Raw genomic sequence first — 18,028 nt, forward strand, 5'->3', positions numbered from 1 at the left:
TGATCGAACATAGCAGTATTATTTATGAACACCTATTTAGTGTGCCCATAATAGGTTACTTATTTAGAAGTTTTTATTTTTAAATTGACGTTTAGCAAATAGAACTTTTATAATAAAATGAGCACGAAAGAAAAATAAATCAACAAGGATACTGGCATATAACTGAAAAATCTGAAACAAACTTTAACGAAATGATAAAATACCAATGCGATGTTATAAGCACATGTTATGAGTGTGCAAGAATAACAAATAACATGTAATAATGCACTGAAACGAACTATGGAACAGAATTCTCTCATATGCCTAAAAACATATTAAACAAAATACACACAGTTTAGAAGAATGTATTAAAACAATTTTAAGACAAGACGTAATTGATTTAAGCTTACAAATGCACTTTTTGGCAATATGAAATTGTAATTATTAATTCCTCGTACATTTCGTTATCTATACAAACAATATAACATTAAACAAAATTAAATTAAATGCACCATATATTACAATTTTTTGATTAGTCGCTAATTGACTTTAGTCCGGCGCAATCCGTGTACGTTTTCCTAAATTTGGTCCAGAGGACAGCATAGCACAGAGAAAAATTGTACCTTTAAATTATTGTAAAAATGTTATTAAAAGTGATATAACTGTTTTTGGCTGATAGAGTGAATTTTGCCTGGAATTCAATTATTAGGTTATGACATTAATAGCAATTGGGAATAACTTGACTAATATGTCAAACAAGTAAGTATATTACTTAAAAAAAACTACAACAAATTAAGATTTAATAAAATCCTTTTTTGTTGTAACAAAATTAATTTATTACTGTGTAACTCTGCAATACTCTTTAAACCATATTATTGTAAACAACTAATAAGTAATGCGACTAAAGCCTATTTAACAAGAATAAAAAACGGATAGCAATATTCAAAGTTTACTAATAGAATTCATTACCGTATAATATTATTCATATTTATATTTTTAAACGCTTACTTGTGTCGTTACTGTCGTGTCCAAATTTGATTAAACTTGATATTAAAATTTTATAATGGGTAGTTAATGCTAAGCAAAGTGAGAAATAAAATATATCAAAAATAAAAGTGTAGAATGTAAACAAAACGGGTAACGATGCTTCAATCATATAAATTAAATAAAAATACCTATTGTAGTACTGGTCAGAAATTGGATAGTAAAAATGAATTACGTTTATGTCTATGAAACCATTTGAATCGTTGTTAGACATTGTATAGTTATGAAGAATTGGTAAAACTGTCCATACAAATACGGTGAAACAAGTCAAAATCCAATAATAAAAAAACATTGCACTTTGTTTTTTGAATCTTAAAATATTTTCATTGTCTAATGGACATTGCCCACTAATGAAAAAATCGTTACATGTGGTATCTAATAATTTTGAAATTTTGTTACCCTTTCTGATTATTGTAATATATTTTTGTATGGATACAAGACCTAAAATATAAATCGTAACTATTTGACTTAATCTGTAACTGTCGCTGGTAGGATTATTTGTGTATATTTTGTATGAGAGACCAATAATACTGAACAAAAGTATTATGACGGAGTATATGACTAAGATGAAATTCATATTTGGCCATTGTTTAATAATCCAAACAACTGAACAGAAGCGTTTCAAGAATCCATTGTCAATCATTGCTTCTTTTTTACCATTCAACAAATCAACCATGTTCTTTTGTGCCTGAAATAAACCCGTTGAATCGTTATTATATAATTTAGTAACAAGTAATTTAAGGTCTAAATCATGTATTTCAATAAAAATAATAAATTCAAATTATACCTCCTAAAGTCAACACAATTCACTATTTTCAAAATTTTATTTTTATTTTATCGTCATATATTGTTGATACTTTTAGATAACAATAATTTGAAACATACATATTGCGCTGTAAATATAGAAAATATTAAAAAATCTGTGTAATTATAAAAAAAAAACCGAAATATGCTAAAATATGTAAAAAAAATACTTTGGAATCTGGAATCTTTAAAATGTAATTCAAAATTGTCTGGGTTTAATTTTTACCATAGAAATAAAACTAAAGCATATGACTCTTTGTAGAAGGTAATTGAGTTTTATTTAAAACAAACACTAATAAGTAAAATTGAACACGATCGATCGAAATTCACCGTACCGCACTGCTACACGTTTATAGTGGACGTCTGAGTTGACACTAATATTACAAAAAAAAAATAATAGGTAAACGCCATGACCAGATATTTTATAATATCATGCTGGCCGTTTGACCTATACACAATAATCAACTACGTAGTTTTTACTAAAAAAAAAACTACATTGTGATAGACGACAGTTACAAGATTAATATTTAATTTATTTTTCTAAAAGCATATTTAAGCATTGGACAAGCGGTATTTAACTTCATTAAGATTATAGTTTATAATAAGTATTCTGAAATATCATATAAAAAATTCACGTTAGTTAAAACGGAATATTAGATTAGTCAAATAAGGAAATATACGAAGTAAATAGTTTAAACCTATCCAGATGATTCTAAGGTTGGTTCCACCACATTAAACTAACCTTTTATTATGCTGGCTTATAAACGAGCCACAAGATTAGAGACATGAACCTCATTATAGAACCTTTTGTCATATGCTAAATTATATAGAACTTATTTAGGTGTATTATTCAGCTATTCTAGACCAGTAGAATTAAAATAGGTAGTACTAAAATCACATATTCAATAAAACGCTTCGATGGGAATCTGAAGATACTGGACACTACCTTTGGCAATGTCCAGTATTATTATATTACTGTGCTGGTATGGCTGCTGGTTTGTAATGTGCTGGATTTTTACTTTTGCAGTTTCGCATCGAAGCGTTTGTGATAAAATCACATTCAGATTAAATAATTGCGCTGACACACATTTGCTAACTTTTTTAATATACTATCATCTAATATAACTTTTTTCATATCATTATTATTAAATGACTGTGTTTTTATTACTATTTTTTTAAAACAATTTTTATTACAGCGCCCTTAAGCGTTTAATAACATTTTTCTTGTTATACATTAAAACAATATAGTAGTATTATACTATGTATAATATATATCTCTCATATTTCCTCTTGAAATATTTTTTAAAAAATCGTCATATGACGCTTAAATAAATATCCAGTTTAATAATATGTATTACGGTGCAAGGAAAACCACTATTTTTATAGTGTAACAATTTTTCAAAGCTATAATAATATATTGGCCCTGTCAAATTAAATAATCGTATAAAACAAGGGATCGTTTTTGGAGCGTGAACCATCGCAAATCCTTTATAATGTTTATATTATTAAACGTATTTACTATAATATTATATTAACTTGTACGTGTTTTTTCAGCTGGAAAATCAAATACACAACGTACTTCCAAAAGTTCCTGCACAATTACAAGAAATGGCATCGAAGATGCTCAGTAAAGATGTTGACGCGAGACCGGCAGTAAAAAATTTACTGCATACGCCTTATTTCTGGTAACCGTTTAGTTAATTATTCGAAAAGTGATGTAGCACATTAGATGTTTCAATATACAATATAACCCTTGGAATTCGGTATTGGGTTTACACAATATGATGTATACATAGCCGGAAACTAATTATTATTAAACGGTTTACTCGAGCGAGATCCTTCTGAAAACTATATAATATGCATAATACATGTAAAATTATAATAATTCATGTATTTAAATATTGTTTGTTGATAATGAAAACGTAATTTTGAATTGTAGGTACGTGTGTGTATGACTTATATTATACATAATAATAGTTAATATATTAATATATTATGAACCGGGGTTTCGAAATTGCATAAGACAGTGATTTTTTCAAATATTATGTGTTTTTGTGTTTAAAAATATAATAATAAGTAATCACATTTGTAAGCTGATCCAATATAGTTTTTATCTCGATGTAAACTTAGAAGGTGTTTTACAAATAACATTATCTTCGGGTTCAAAAATTCTGAAGTTTAAATGAAACTTAACGACAAATACTTTAGACTGATTTGAATGTGTGGATTTAGTTACTCAATAAATACTTTAAGATAGCTAAACGCTTGTAAGTCAAGCCAGAAAAATTAATAGGGTTACACTAAATCCAACGTTTTTGATTTGCAATCTCAATTAGTTAAGCGTTTAATATTGTCTATTGTGATAGTAGTGTTATGTCGCGCTGAGGTAAACGCATGCACTATAGCAACATGATCCACAATATTCGGGTATGATTGATTTCAAATAAAAATAAAAACACTTAAACGGCATTTTTACACACCAGTCGAAATCGAGAACAAGTTCTCCTTCTATCTGCTCGCTCCTGTTAGTCGTGTTGCGGAGAGAAACACATCAGAATAACAAATCCGCAGATAAAAACCTGCAATTGAGATTACTCTTTTGAATTCCTGGCGGCTGGCAACTCGTTGATCGATTTACCTTTTGCGCAGCCGATAACCGAAATAAATATTCGCTCAAAAACGATTATAATAATATATTATGGTGGCGGCTTTGAGAACGAATTTACATTACATTCGATTTTGGCTTGTGCAAAGTTAAATAATTGCGCGCGGTTGCGGATGGGAACCGTTGAACGGCTCAACGATTACATATAAAAAGGAAATAAATAATGCGACAGGGGAAAGTATAAGCGACTGTCGATTCGGAGTTATAAAATAAAGACATTATGTATATATATATATATGTATTTATTGGATGTTGTATAAATACGTATGGAATAGATATAATCACCGATTAAAAAATTTTTTTAAAAATGTAGCGTTTAGTAAAGCGCACAGTGGTACACACGCAGCATATAAGTTTTTCTTTAAAAAAAACATTTTCGTTTATGCTATTTTACAAGAAATATTATTGATAATTGTATAATATAAAATTATAATTTCTTAATATTAACTAAATATTTACTTTCATATTTTAAATATTTTGATAATATTTTTCACAGATTTTTAATCTTAACTGTTAACGTATATATTTAACTAACTTTTTTAATTAAGAGTAATTTCCTAAAATAAATAAATATATTAATAAAGAACTACTTATAATTAGTAATTATCTTTATGGATGGAAAATGAGTATCTCAAGTGAAATGGATCACTCTGTATCTAACCGAACGTCCTCAGTGATGACAATATTAGCTTTGGCTGTTTCATTTATAAGGTCGCTGATTGCTAATAGTGTTTATTCTTTAGTCTGCGTTGGTTGTTATAAAAATTATTATTATTCTTACATGAACATCAAAATATCGAACACGGTTTTGGCTTTTGCATATTATATTTCATCATAATTATTATTAACTTTACAATTATTTTGATGAGATAATATTTATAAAATATGTAGACACGCGCTTATTATGTGACATTTTGAAGAAAAAATATTGTTATTTTTTCTTAGCTTTAATGCGCCGAGTATGGCAAACACTGAACTACCTGGGGGAATAGATAAACGTCCTTTGAAAATTATTGTGAAAATAAACTTTACAAAGGTCCCTTGCGAGTCAAGAGTACTAAATGACCCAACCTGGTAAAAGATCAATATTTGAGGTTCACCTTTTCTTTTCATTCAACCAACATCTATAGCTTTCCAAAGTGTTTTTTAATGTCTTTTGGGTGAACTAGAGTTAAAACACAAGCGATATGTTTATATTACACAAAAAGAGCCGCATATAATAATATGTATAAAGAAATAGAGTAAAACATACATTTTATATGCATAGTTAAGTAGATTTATCTTGTTTTAAAATAGTCTGAAGAACATTAACGTGATACCTACATAAAAAAATATATTTTTTAATTCTCCTAGCTGTAAGATACGCTAGTTTTAATGTGGTTTCATTCTTTAATTGAAATCAACTTACTTTAGTCCTCTTCAAAATAATAAATGAAATCCTCATGCAAATGTTAGATTATAATTTAAAAGAATCGATACAGTTTCTATTAATTAAGTTTAAAAACTGTTTTCTATCTAAATTTAAAAAAAAAATAAGAAAGATAAATGCCCGCCTCTTTCCGGTATATCATTGTTTTTAGATCTACTAGAAGTTTTTTTTTGATTTTATAACAGGCTATAAAAAAAAACATTTTGTAAATGTTAATTGATTCATAAATTATAAACTATATTTTAATAATTTTCCATTAGCATCTACAAAAATGTATTCTACTTTATTAGCACCATTATATGTAAGTACTTAAAAACTTTTTACGTTAAAAATAATTTTCGGAAACATTATGAACAAATTACTTCTTACGTTTTAACTTTTCCTATACTTAAATTTTATTTTTAGATCCGCTTCATAATATCTAAGTACTCGCCTTGCATTAACTGATAGTTTTTATAATGGTAGTTAGCGCAAATTAATGTTTACACGGTATAGACTTGCTTATACATTGGGAGGTGGCTAGAGGGGTTTAGTTCACTTAAATGTCGATACATAAAGGGGCCCGGGTAAATTAATTACACGTGTTATTAAACTTGTATTTAATGAGTACATACTTTGAAAGGAACTGTTTTCATTTTAGTATTAATTTACATGTATTATTCTATCATATATATAATAAATTAGTTACATAACATAGTATACTTTTATTACAGTGACAGATTTGTGGAAACTATACAAACGTTGGATATAATCAACATGAAAGACCTTACGCAAAAATGTCAGTTCTACAAGATAACATTGAAAGAATCGTTGCCATTCATTCCAAAGGTAATTTAACTGACTAAGTACATAGATTTGCATCCTATCTATATAGGTAGCATGATATGGAAAGATATCATGCTACAATATATTTTTTTAGTCTTAGTAGACATCTAATGATAATATCATAAACTAGTAATTTTTGTGTTTTGTCTTATACAAATAATATGGACAATTTGACTGAATAATTATTGTATATAATTAAATAAAATTAGCTGGGTGCTCAGCTTCAATGCCAAGCTGAGAGAAGATAATATTTTGAATTATAATGTAATTTAACTTGTTGGAAAATTAGTTTATATAATATAATAGTATTTCTGGCTTAAAAAATGTATGTAAAAATGACAATTTTACAATAGGGAATTTTAAAGTATTTCTATTATATATGATTAACAATAAAGGTTTACAGTTTATGCAACAAAAATAAACAATTTCTATTTATGTTTATATTATACACAGTTTAAAAAACACATTATGACCAAAAATGTATTTGTAACATTTTTTTAATTAATCCATTTTTTTTGTATATATTCTGATTAACATATTTTGTATTTATTTTCTTTAATACTTTATTAGTAATCATATATTAAGGTGAATTAAAACCATAATATTAACCATATATTTAACCATAATACCGTACACTTAAAGTGATAGAACGATTTATTACTTCTAAAACTTACACTTAAATAAAACATTTTTTTACAATTTTAATACTAACATGACATTTTTGTTCTTGCCTGTAGGTTATCATCATGCCAAACAAAAGTATTAGTTATATTTATGGTTCATAATATGTAAAAGGCTTAGGTACAGCCTTACAGAAAATATATCTATTTGTAGATGGAGAGATTTAGGTGTTTTTTTATTAACAAATACGAGAGTTCGATAGGATTAACGGAAAACAGATAAAGTATCAACAAAAACATAATATTTCAAACCGTTACTTGACATATGTACATTTACAATGGCGTTATTTCTGTTTCGTAGATAGTACGGGCGTTTTAAATTATTTTGTTTCCCTCTACAAATTCTTCTCAGAGTTAAACATATTATGCATAAATACTATTGCCAGAATATAAATATATATAAAAAAAAAAAAAAAAAATTAGGGAACTTGCTGTTGTACTTTAGCTTAGTTTAGCTTAGTACAGACCTTACAAAATACAATTAAGGAATAATGTATTTAACATAATGATGTTATACAAATATTGCAAACGGTAAATTTAAGTACGATAGGTAAACCGCATCGTCTTCTGAAAATACGTTGTATGGTACTAAATGTAAAACTTCATGATTTAAGCTTTTTTAATCCTTAAACCACGTTTATTAATGACATCGCTATTAAAGGATTATAAGTTCTGCAAGACATCGTGAATTACATTAGTGTCAATGGAACGCTGATAAATGGAGTGTTGTGTTACTTGAAATTATTAAAGAAATAATAAGATAATATAATATTATATTATATTATACGATATTATAAGTAAAAACGTCCGGATACACATTAAAATACTAAGAGCTTTAAGTAAAATGTTTACTTGTTAGTTGTTACTATTATTTATTTCATTTTTTAATTAAATTTTCATCCATTTAGTTTACTCTAACTAATGGTTGCTTACGTTATGAAAACTGCAATATGTCCTATAGGTACGTTTAGGCATGATATATGACTTCCGGACAGACTTGTAAATTGTATAACATCCCAAATATTACTTGAATTGAAGCAATATCACACAGTCACGCTATATGTTAATAAACATTAGGAACGTTTTAGTGTAGAGCCAATGTCCTTTGTAAGTTTAAAATTTTTTTTTTTAAATATATGATTCATTTCACCCATCACTACAAGACAAAATATTTGCATACTTAAGACTAATATTTATATACTTAAGTATAGTTATAGTTTAAGCATGTTATTAATCTTGTTTAATACAAGTAATATTCTATTATACTAGATAAATAATATGAACTTGACAAATATTCAAAAACAAAAGTAATTAAAAATGATTTTACAAAAGTTATTACTTTAAAACTCGCTTATTTAAAAAGGAAGTATTACATTTTTTTTTAAATTTATTTAATACAAATTTTTAAAGTAATATGAATTATAAGACTTTCAATAGCTGTTTTCATTCAGGAAAAATGTAATTGAATACTGCACATTTTCTTCATATTTTAAAACTAAAACTTTTCCACATTTTAAATAAACATTTTTCAAATGTTCAATTGAGTATATGTTTAATACATAAAATATTAACCTTTTTATTGAGTCACCATGTACTGTCGAACACAAATAATATAGTACAGAATTTAATATAATTGATTTTTTCTGTATACACCTTATTTGACAAAACCATAAGTTACCAGTAAAGTAATAAATAAACTCTAAGGGTTTACTTATAATTTCCAAGTTCAAATAACTTTCTAGACATTATATACAATTATAAAAAAATATATATATCTAACGAAACTTTAAAATAAGCACAATTCTGTTGTAAGTAAAATAGTTGTTGTGTAAGTTGTATAACGAGTATACCGAGAAATTGTTTGAGTGTAATTACTCTCAAGTTGTTTACTGACTAATTTAAAATTTAAATTCCTTATTAAAACTCTTTCTTCAAGCATGTTTCATTTTCAAAAAATACGATTTGTATAATTTGTACAAATACTAAAATATTTTGAATAAATTTAATTTACAAATGAACTTAATTTTTTTCCTAACTGAAAGAAATATTTTTTTCGTTAATATGAATTTAACATTAAATAATTAAGTTGACAACTATATTATAATATTATTTATGATATTACTATATTTTGTTGATGTTACAAACCTTGAAAACACTTTCATACTACACAAAACATGATATGTTTAATAAGTTGTACCTCTACAAACGCAGTCATGTATTTTATTAAGCAGTCAATTTGTTTTACCACCTCTGGCTGTTAAGAATTGTATTATTTACAAACAATTTCTTTAAGATATTGACCATAGGGTTGAATAAAAGTTTTATAAAAACATAACTTTTATTGTTTTTAGAAAATTTGGTACCAAAGAGTTTGGCCATTTTTGCAACACGAAATGGTGAAATCTGATGTGTCCGCTGCCGTCTTGCATCCTGTCATATTTTTGATACAAGAATCTTCTCTAGAAGATTACGAAACGCTAATGTTACCTGCCATGAGGTAATAAGATTAATGTTGATTTGGTAGCAATGTGACAAATGACCGTAAAACATTAGTTACAATATTTTACATCCATCGAATATTGGCTTGACGATTGGTATATGATAATAAGACATTTTTGTTTATGTGTTCAGTAAAATATTCAACGGGCCAAAACACGTTCCTGTACAAGTGATACTACTAGAAAACTTGCACGTTATATTAGAGAAAACACCAAGAGATGATATCAGAAAAGAAGTGTTGCCATTGTTATATACAGCTTTTGACTTTTCAGACATCGAAGTACAGGTAAGGTTGAATTTTAGTAAGAATATATATGGAATAGTATTTTAAAATATCAGACATCGTTGTCGCTGAAAACATTTATAAAACTATGCTTGCCCATCATTTTTGCCAGCGTCTATGACTGAACTATATTACTAATTCTGACATTGCAATATCGTTTCCATACTTCATATTTTATTTTTTGAAATATATTCCAGATTTTTATCTATTATAAACCAATTGTATTAATATAATTCAAAATCAGTTCAATCTTTGATAGAAGACCTTTGTATCCAATTTGTCTCTTTGCAATAAGATACATCAGTATCATTCGGAACAGTCCTAAGAGCCCGGAGGGGAATAATTTTCCCTCGACTGATACTATTCAAAAAGAATACTACATCAACATTCATGAATACATTTACTGTAAACAAACAAAAACTTTTCGGTCCTAAATATAAGAAAGTATATAAGTGATAAAAGAAAGTAATATAAGTGGTATAACACGTGAAGTGTACGTCTTGAAGCAACGATAGAAAAAAATGTCCTTTGAACAGTATTTAGAGTAAACGTAGAAAATGTAATGTTTGCAGTTTTTTTGTATACTACATTCATGAATACATTTACTGTAAACAAACAAAAACTTTTCGGTCCTAAATATAAGAAAGTATATAAGTGATAAAAGAAAGTAATATAAGTGGTATAACACGTGAAGTGTACGTCTTGAAGCAACGATAGAAAAAAATGTCCTTTGAACAGTATTTAGAGTAAACGTAGAAAATGTAATGTTTGCAGTTTTTTTGTATACTACTATAAGTAAAAAACTACAACTTGCATATTGTGGGTTTTGTAACATAAATTATGTTTTATTCAACTAACTATCACTGACGCTCATAGTGTTAAAAAAAGGAAGTATATAATATCAAACATACTATACAATAAAAAAAAGATTAAAAAGGGTAGGCACTACCTTAATAAATATAGCTGTTGGGCAATGAGATTTCTTTATTAAAACAAATAAAAATATTTCAACTCCAAACTTTAATCCTGTACGAATTCCTTATTTTTTTTTTTTAATTTATCATTTTTTTTATGGACGGTAATTTTATAACAAATATATGTATAATTGTTTTGTAACACAGAATATATTTTTATCGTACAAAATGCGCGGTATAACACTGTATTGTTATAAACCACGAGTAAAATAAATATGGGTGATTGAATATTTTTTGATTGCAATTCTAAAAACTCCAGCGGGTCCGACGTCGATGTTAACACGTTAGAAATCAATTTGCGGCTCGCGGTCAAGACATTTTCCACGTTAATGAAATATTATAGTCCGGTTAGCTCGGCGTGTGTATTATATTGGTGTACATGGTCAAATAATCAATCAAGAGCTTTTCGCGTGTCGGCCGCCAACGTTTTCTTCGGTTGGGTTGAAAAAAATTGCGATAAGAAATTGGCACGTTTCAGCTTAACGCCAACATTAGTCACCGTCTTAAGCTGAAGTTTCGCAACGCCAGGCACCGATAAGATCGCATATTATTGTTAAACCACTATATATCGTATGTTTTAGGGCTGCTGGAAAAAAAAAAACCCGTTATTAAATTCGAAATTAATGGCACGTCAATGCCGAGAGTACGGCCCCGCTGCGGTCCCTGCACAGGAGAGAGTATAAACGTAACCGACTCGAGCATAATCGGATTACATTGTAAAGAAGCTAAATTTTTTGGAAACCCATTTTAATCTCGGCCATTACCCGCCGTCAGTAGATACCGTTTGTAGTGTGTGTGTACGTCCTTTGTCCTGCTCCTCCCCCTTATCCTGATCCCACCCCTTCGGCATATCTACGGTGGTCATTGCTCTAATAGAATCGTTCGGCGGTCCTGACAGTGTTTGCGGTTGTTTAACGGAGTTGCAACTGTAAAATGTTAAATGGCATATATAGGTAATAACAATAATAATACCAAAACACCCAGAACAGCTACACACAAAGCCGATGTTGTGTCACTGTAAACCGCTCCACTTACACTTTCCACAACTTGCTTAAGCTATACAAAGCAGTAACCTTTTCTATGACAAAACGGTTAAAGTCAAGAAAGTTAATATCAAAGTTTAATACTAATTTAGGCGATTAAAAACAGTAGGTCAGATGGAAAAAAATATCGTTACAACATGACCGTATTCGGAGAGAGCGTTTACAATGTCCGTCCCCTTCTTCCGAAAACATACTTGGGTTTTGCTCGTACAAAATTCCAATTAACCTGTGGAATTTACTGGTCTGTTTTATTTGTTATTTAACTTGGTGGTAATTCTTATTAGCAACACATGACAATTAACAAACAATTAATAAGTTAATCAAACATAATTGACAATTTCTGTGAACAACATTTCATTTATGCCATAACTTAACAACATTACGTTTTTACTAAACAAGAAATGAAAATAATGAATGGTCGATAAACAGCAGGAATATAATACTTCTGAAGTTATTAGTGTTCAAAGGTGCAGGCGAAGGTTAAGTTAGGTATACTACTTTTGATTCAACCAAACTTCTTTTTTGCCATGTACCGTGTTAACACTATTTTGACCATTTAACATACATGTTGTATGTATACTTGTAAACATAAGTGCTAATATCTAAAGCTATACTAATAATTATAAATTTTTAAACAATTAGTGTAATGTCAATTGCGAATTAGACCAATACTTTGCTAATTTTAACTAAAAGAACATATATTTTAAGTCACTATTCGATATATTTTATAAGTTACCGCCTAGGTACGCTTCAAAGTTATCCGATTAAATGATTTAATACATGAATAATTATTCACATAAATATGTATTAACATATTCACATGTATATTTTTAATGAAAACATAATTTTATGACATTGAGCCCACATATCCCTATGACTATTTTTTTTTTATAAACGAGTATGATTTAGTGTTACCATTAATGCCTAGTCGTTTTTGTAAAACTTAACACTTAACCCTGAAATCGTCACTGATTGGACATATTCCCTTCTGCAATACGCCACAGAACTTATTCTAAAAAATATTTTACAACAATTATCGCATAGGAATTACCGAATACTGGTTTGCGAAACAGTGAACTTTCCCTGAATCAGCTATTTAATATAGTACTATATTTGATAGTGTGTATACATGGTACATCATGCATACTCTTACACGTAATAGCGTGTGCGACTTGTATGTAGAACAAATTTTCATTCAAACAGGATTGGCTCGGAATACATAAAATACTTGCTTACGCGATCGGTACGTTTCGAACAAATTGAATAACGGACGGCAACCATATAAAGGAAAACTTTAGTCGGAATTTAAATACACGTGTACTACTTACCTTTTTGTTAGTTACCAAATCATATATACATATGTACATAAACAATTCGCCACAGGTTATAATAAATACGTGCGTTGATGCAAAATGGAATTAAAAGCGCAACATTCGCAGGAATACATACATATTACTCTTATTATAATAAAGTTATATTTTATGAAGGCTGACCCAGACTGAACTATTTTTTCGAGTACACAATATTTTTATATAATATAGAGAACCCAGCCAGGGAAAAATAATAAAAGTCTGTGTTTACGAATTCCCAGTGAGGGGTGAGCGGGAAAGTACAAAGACTCGTGGATGGCGCGACAGGAGCGGTTGACAGTTATAAAACATTGCCCAAATCCGTTTTCTCTTTACGCCTCAAGACGCCCATTGTGTAGTCTAATAATTTTAATCCGTAAGTAAAATATTTTTAAGAAGAACACATGCCCCGAGGACGAAGCTTACAAACCCCGGTTGAGAGGCTAGTTAATAATTTCGAGTAGGACTGCCTGTTGTTTTATACCGTTATGGTTTATTATTATAACGGATAGTATTTTTTTTTTTCATTCACAACAGAAAATAACTATACATACACGATTTGATTACGTTACGCGTTTCGCAGAAATTAAATTCATAATTGTTAGAATTTTTGTATTATTTCATTAATTTTGATACTTTTAGAACTTTGTAATCAACCTTTTATAACAACGGAGACATCAATTTTTAAACCCTTTTTTTTTTTTACGTTAAAATTAAATTACCTAAAAGTATAACGCAATGCGTTTACTTACACTTTCAAATCAACAATTTGATTATTTCATTATTTGGATTTATTAGTTTTGTATTTTCATGTACAATATGTTTTTCTACCGTCGGAAAATACGATTTTCACTGCCTAAACTTATTATTTTGTCGTTGTAATCTTGCGATTGAAAAACGCTGCGCTTAAAGTTGAGACTTGTTGTACGTATAAAAATATCAGCCTGTCAAATTAAGGGTTGTGAGATAGAAAAATTACTCAGCTAATGCCAATAAAAAAACTGGTGCGTTGACAATATTTTAAGAAAAGCACATTGCCATCGCACTTTCTTACTGAAACAATTCAAACGATCGTACACAAACCATTTTGCAATATGTGCCTTAACAGTTGACAATGGCATATCTAATTGCACAACATTACAGCATCCACTATTTCTTTTGACTCCTTTTAAACAAAATTAATTATTTATTTATAAAATTCTCACTGTAAGATACCCTTGAACAATTTTCTAGTGACAGCCAAGTTCAACTTTAAGTGGTTATTATGTACACATACATTCCCTAGGGGTTATTTAGAAAAAAATAATCAGACGTTTAAGTTACGTTTACAAAAATGAATATTTAATCTCACATCCAGCCAAGCCAAAGAATGCATTTAATTTTTTTCTCTACCTGTTGTATGAGTAATATATTAAAATAGAATGAGTTTTTTTTTTTTGATAAATTTGTGACTTTTTATTGTTTGAAATAAAAACAGAGAATAAACCGTATATTGTAAACGGGAAAGTAACTATTGTTGTTTTGTACTAACGTTTCTATTGAATATACTTGAAAGTCATGGTGTATTATATTCACCTACTGCAAACCCTATTGATATGTTTGTATAATTTACAAGTGAAAACTGATAATTGTACAGACGACAAATATTTTTACTTTATTAATTGTTTGGTTTTCTTTGTTTTGCCTCGAAGTTTTTTTGTATCCTACAAAAGGGTGACGTTTTTAATTAATTATTTCATGCGCATTCCAATTTCTATTGTATTTTTTTTTTTATGTTTTTAATCTGAACCCATTTAATAAAATACCCTTATGATATTTCACTGGTACCACACAAAAAAAGGGTCACCGTCGTTTCCCAGTTACGATACCTTTTAGCTGATGTCGCTATAAACAATTTTCGTTATGATATTATTATAATAGAATATAATTTATCGGGCAAAACGTTAGTATTAAATTATAACAAGATACCGCAAAGCACGTGTACAATATGCCTTTACCGTGGCTTTAAAATTTGTATCATATGAAGTATGAACCTCATAACGGTAAATCTTTATAATGGTACAGCCAATAATTTTTAAAACGGCATTATGTTTCGCAGAAAGGCGACAACAATAATTTATAGCCGATGGTATAAAATGTATCTTTAATTTTTTTCTTCTGGATTTAGGTATACAGTTTTCCCTTAAATTAAAATAAGTATCACTATCCGTTTTAGTATTTACACTTGTTTAAGCTAGCTTCATAGGAATGATGAATTGTCCAACATAATTGTTTGATAAGTTCTTACAGTTAGGATAAAAGAAATTGAGACAAGACGTACCTCTTAGTATAATATATTTTAGATTTAAACTTCTTATGAAAATGGTTTGAAAGTAGGTATACATTTTATAAAATATACTTAAAGTATATTATGCGCTTCTATGATAAATATATACTTGTATAACTTTGCTCGCATTGTTAAGGAGTAAAAAATGTAAAAAAAAAAAAAACAATACTTTTACAGCCTTACATAAAGCAAGATAAAGTATTACATGCTACTCAGTAGCATTCGAATGCTTCAAGTAACTTATACTATTAAGTCTTAGTGAGATAATTTATATTCAATCTAAACCACTAATAAAATACATACAATGGTATACACTATTTCCAATTTTTATTATTCTAGATTTTCCCTTTAATTTTCTACTTTTGAATCGTTTTCATACAATTTAAGACAAAACATTAATTATTTAATTTTTTGTTTAAGTGCGGTACTAGAAAATCCAACTAAATCCAGTACCTTTACATACTATTAAACGTGCCATAAGTATACATATTAACTATTTAAAATGCATTAAGTATTAATGCATTAAGTAGGGCCTTAAAGACTATGGATATGAGTTTATTAATGTTTGGTAAGAAAATCTTATTAACTACGTTTGGTAGTATACATTTTCGTAAATGTAATAAAATATTTATACTAACCTTATTTTCCCTTCGTAAGCCATTAAGGCGCGTGGTAAATGATGAGAAATTGAACGTATTACGTTTTTATTTTATTTAGACGTTTATTCCGTTATTTGGTAAAATATGATGAACTATTTTATACAAAAAAAAAACTGATTAAGTAAACTACAGTCATTGTTATAGGTTAGGCTAGTTGTAGGTTAACAATTAGTGTCAGGTTGAATATAATAATAATTTAAAAACAAAAAAATCGCGCGCTGTTCTACTTTTAGGCATTTAATACCCAAAGACAATACAAAGTAAACGACATTTCTAATTGCTACATTACTTCAACTTGATTGTTTCAGAGTGCCGCCGTGTTAGCCGTAACAAACGTTTCCCAGTACATGGACGACACGGCTATCAGAAGAATGGTGTTGCCCAAACTCAAAATGGTGTACGAAACCAACCCTAACGATTTGAAAATAGTGTTGAACATACTGGCGTGTCTGGAAATCATATTGCACAGACTCGAAAAGCAACAAATCGTCGAAGAGGTTTTGCCGCTTATTTGGATTATTAATCAGACCGACCCAGAAGTAATAGCCAGAATAGCGAGTGAGTATAGAATTCGGTTTTTTAATCGAGTTTTCATCGGTATGGCTTGGCCAATGTCAATCATTAGTTACACGTTCTCAATAAGCATTAGTATTATAAGAGCTTAGTTGAGAGAATGTAGTGCGAGTGAACAATGAATGAGTGATATTTTATTGCCTTAAACATTTTCTCGTACCAACGTTTTAAGTATATGTACTAGTAGTGGACTAATCATAACACCTATTATAAATTATAAAAACCATTCTTGGAAAATAGACTCAAATTATAATGAATAACGCAAACACATTAAAAATTATATAAACTAAATGTTCTATTATGTTTGTTTTTTAAAAAAGTTTTGTTAAAATTTATGTAAAAGCTATACAAACGAAGTTGAAATATGTTTCAACTTAATTCGATTTGAACAAAATGAAAAAAAAAAAACGATTCTACAACCATTATTTGTCTAATGAACCCGACCAACATTTTTTATTGTTAGCTTTGGGTTAAATACAGATCCCCTCAGGCAGTACAAATCTGACAATTGCCTGGTCTAATCACTGAAATAAAAAGCAAACGCCCGAGGCTTTTCTTGGCTAATGAATAACATTATTAGATTTTAATGGTCAACTTGACACAATACTCAGGGACTCAAAAAAACCCTAATGAAGATAAATCTACCGTGTTCTTTTTTATAAAGACACACCTCTGTCGTATACACTTACTTTGACAAATTATACTACATAAGTAGGTCAAAGTTGGACGAACGTTATGTTTGTTAAAAACTTGGTTTACACTTCCTTTTAGATCGTTTTACTACAATGTAACACACATTCAAGAAAGACTAATTTTTGTAAGTACTATACATTTAAATTTGTTTAGGTTAAATTTTAAATTTATCGCAATCTATATTTGCGTACAAGCGTTGCAAA

General features: G+C 28.6%; 1 protein-coding gene across 4 annotated transcripts in view; it reads left to right on the forward strand.

Annotated features, from left to right (window-relative positions):
- The window catches only part of LOC126832749 (SCY1-like protein 2), a 97,487-nt gene that overhangs the window by 67,733 nt on the left and 11,726 nt on the right, over positions 1-18,028 (forward strand). For all 4 annotated transcript variants that reach the window (XM_050563652.1, XM_050563653.1, XM_050563654.1 and 1 more), the window contains exons 7-11: positions 3,382-3,512; positions 6,635-6,749; positions 9,778-9,923; positions 10,058-10,211; positions 16,868-17,117. In XM_050563652.1, coding sequence (XP_050419609.1) covers positions 3,382-3,512; positions 6,635-6,749; positions 9,778-9,923; positions 10,058-10,211; positions 16,868-17,117 — 796 coding nt within the window. The remainder of the gene's footprint in view (positions 1-3,381; positions 3,513-6,634; positions 6,750-9,777; positions 9,924-10,057; positions 10,212-16,867; positions 17,118-18,028) is intronic.

The sequence above is a fragment of the Adelges cooleyi genome, unplaced genomic scaffold (genome assembly GCF_023614345.1).
Source record: "Adelges cooleyi isolate 19-005CV unplaced genomic scaffold, UGA_ACOO_1.1 ACOO_flye_CR_arks_rails_tigmint_CR_PRNA_167, whole genome shotgun sequence".
NCBI classification, from domain to species: domain Eukaryota; kingdom Metazoa; phylum Arthropoda; class Insecta; order Hemiptera; family Adelgidae; genus Adelges; species Adelges cooleyi.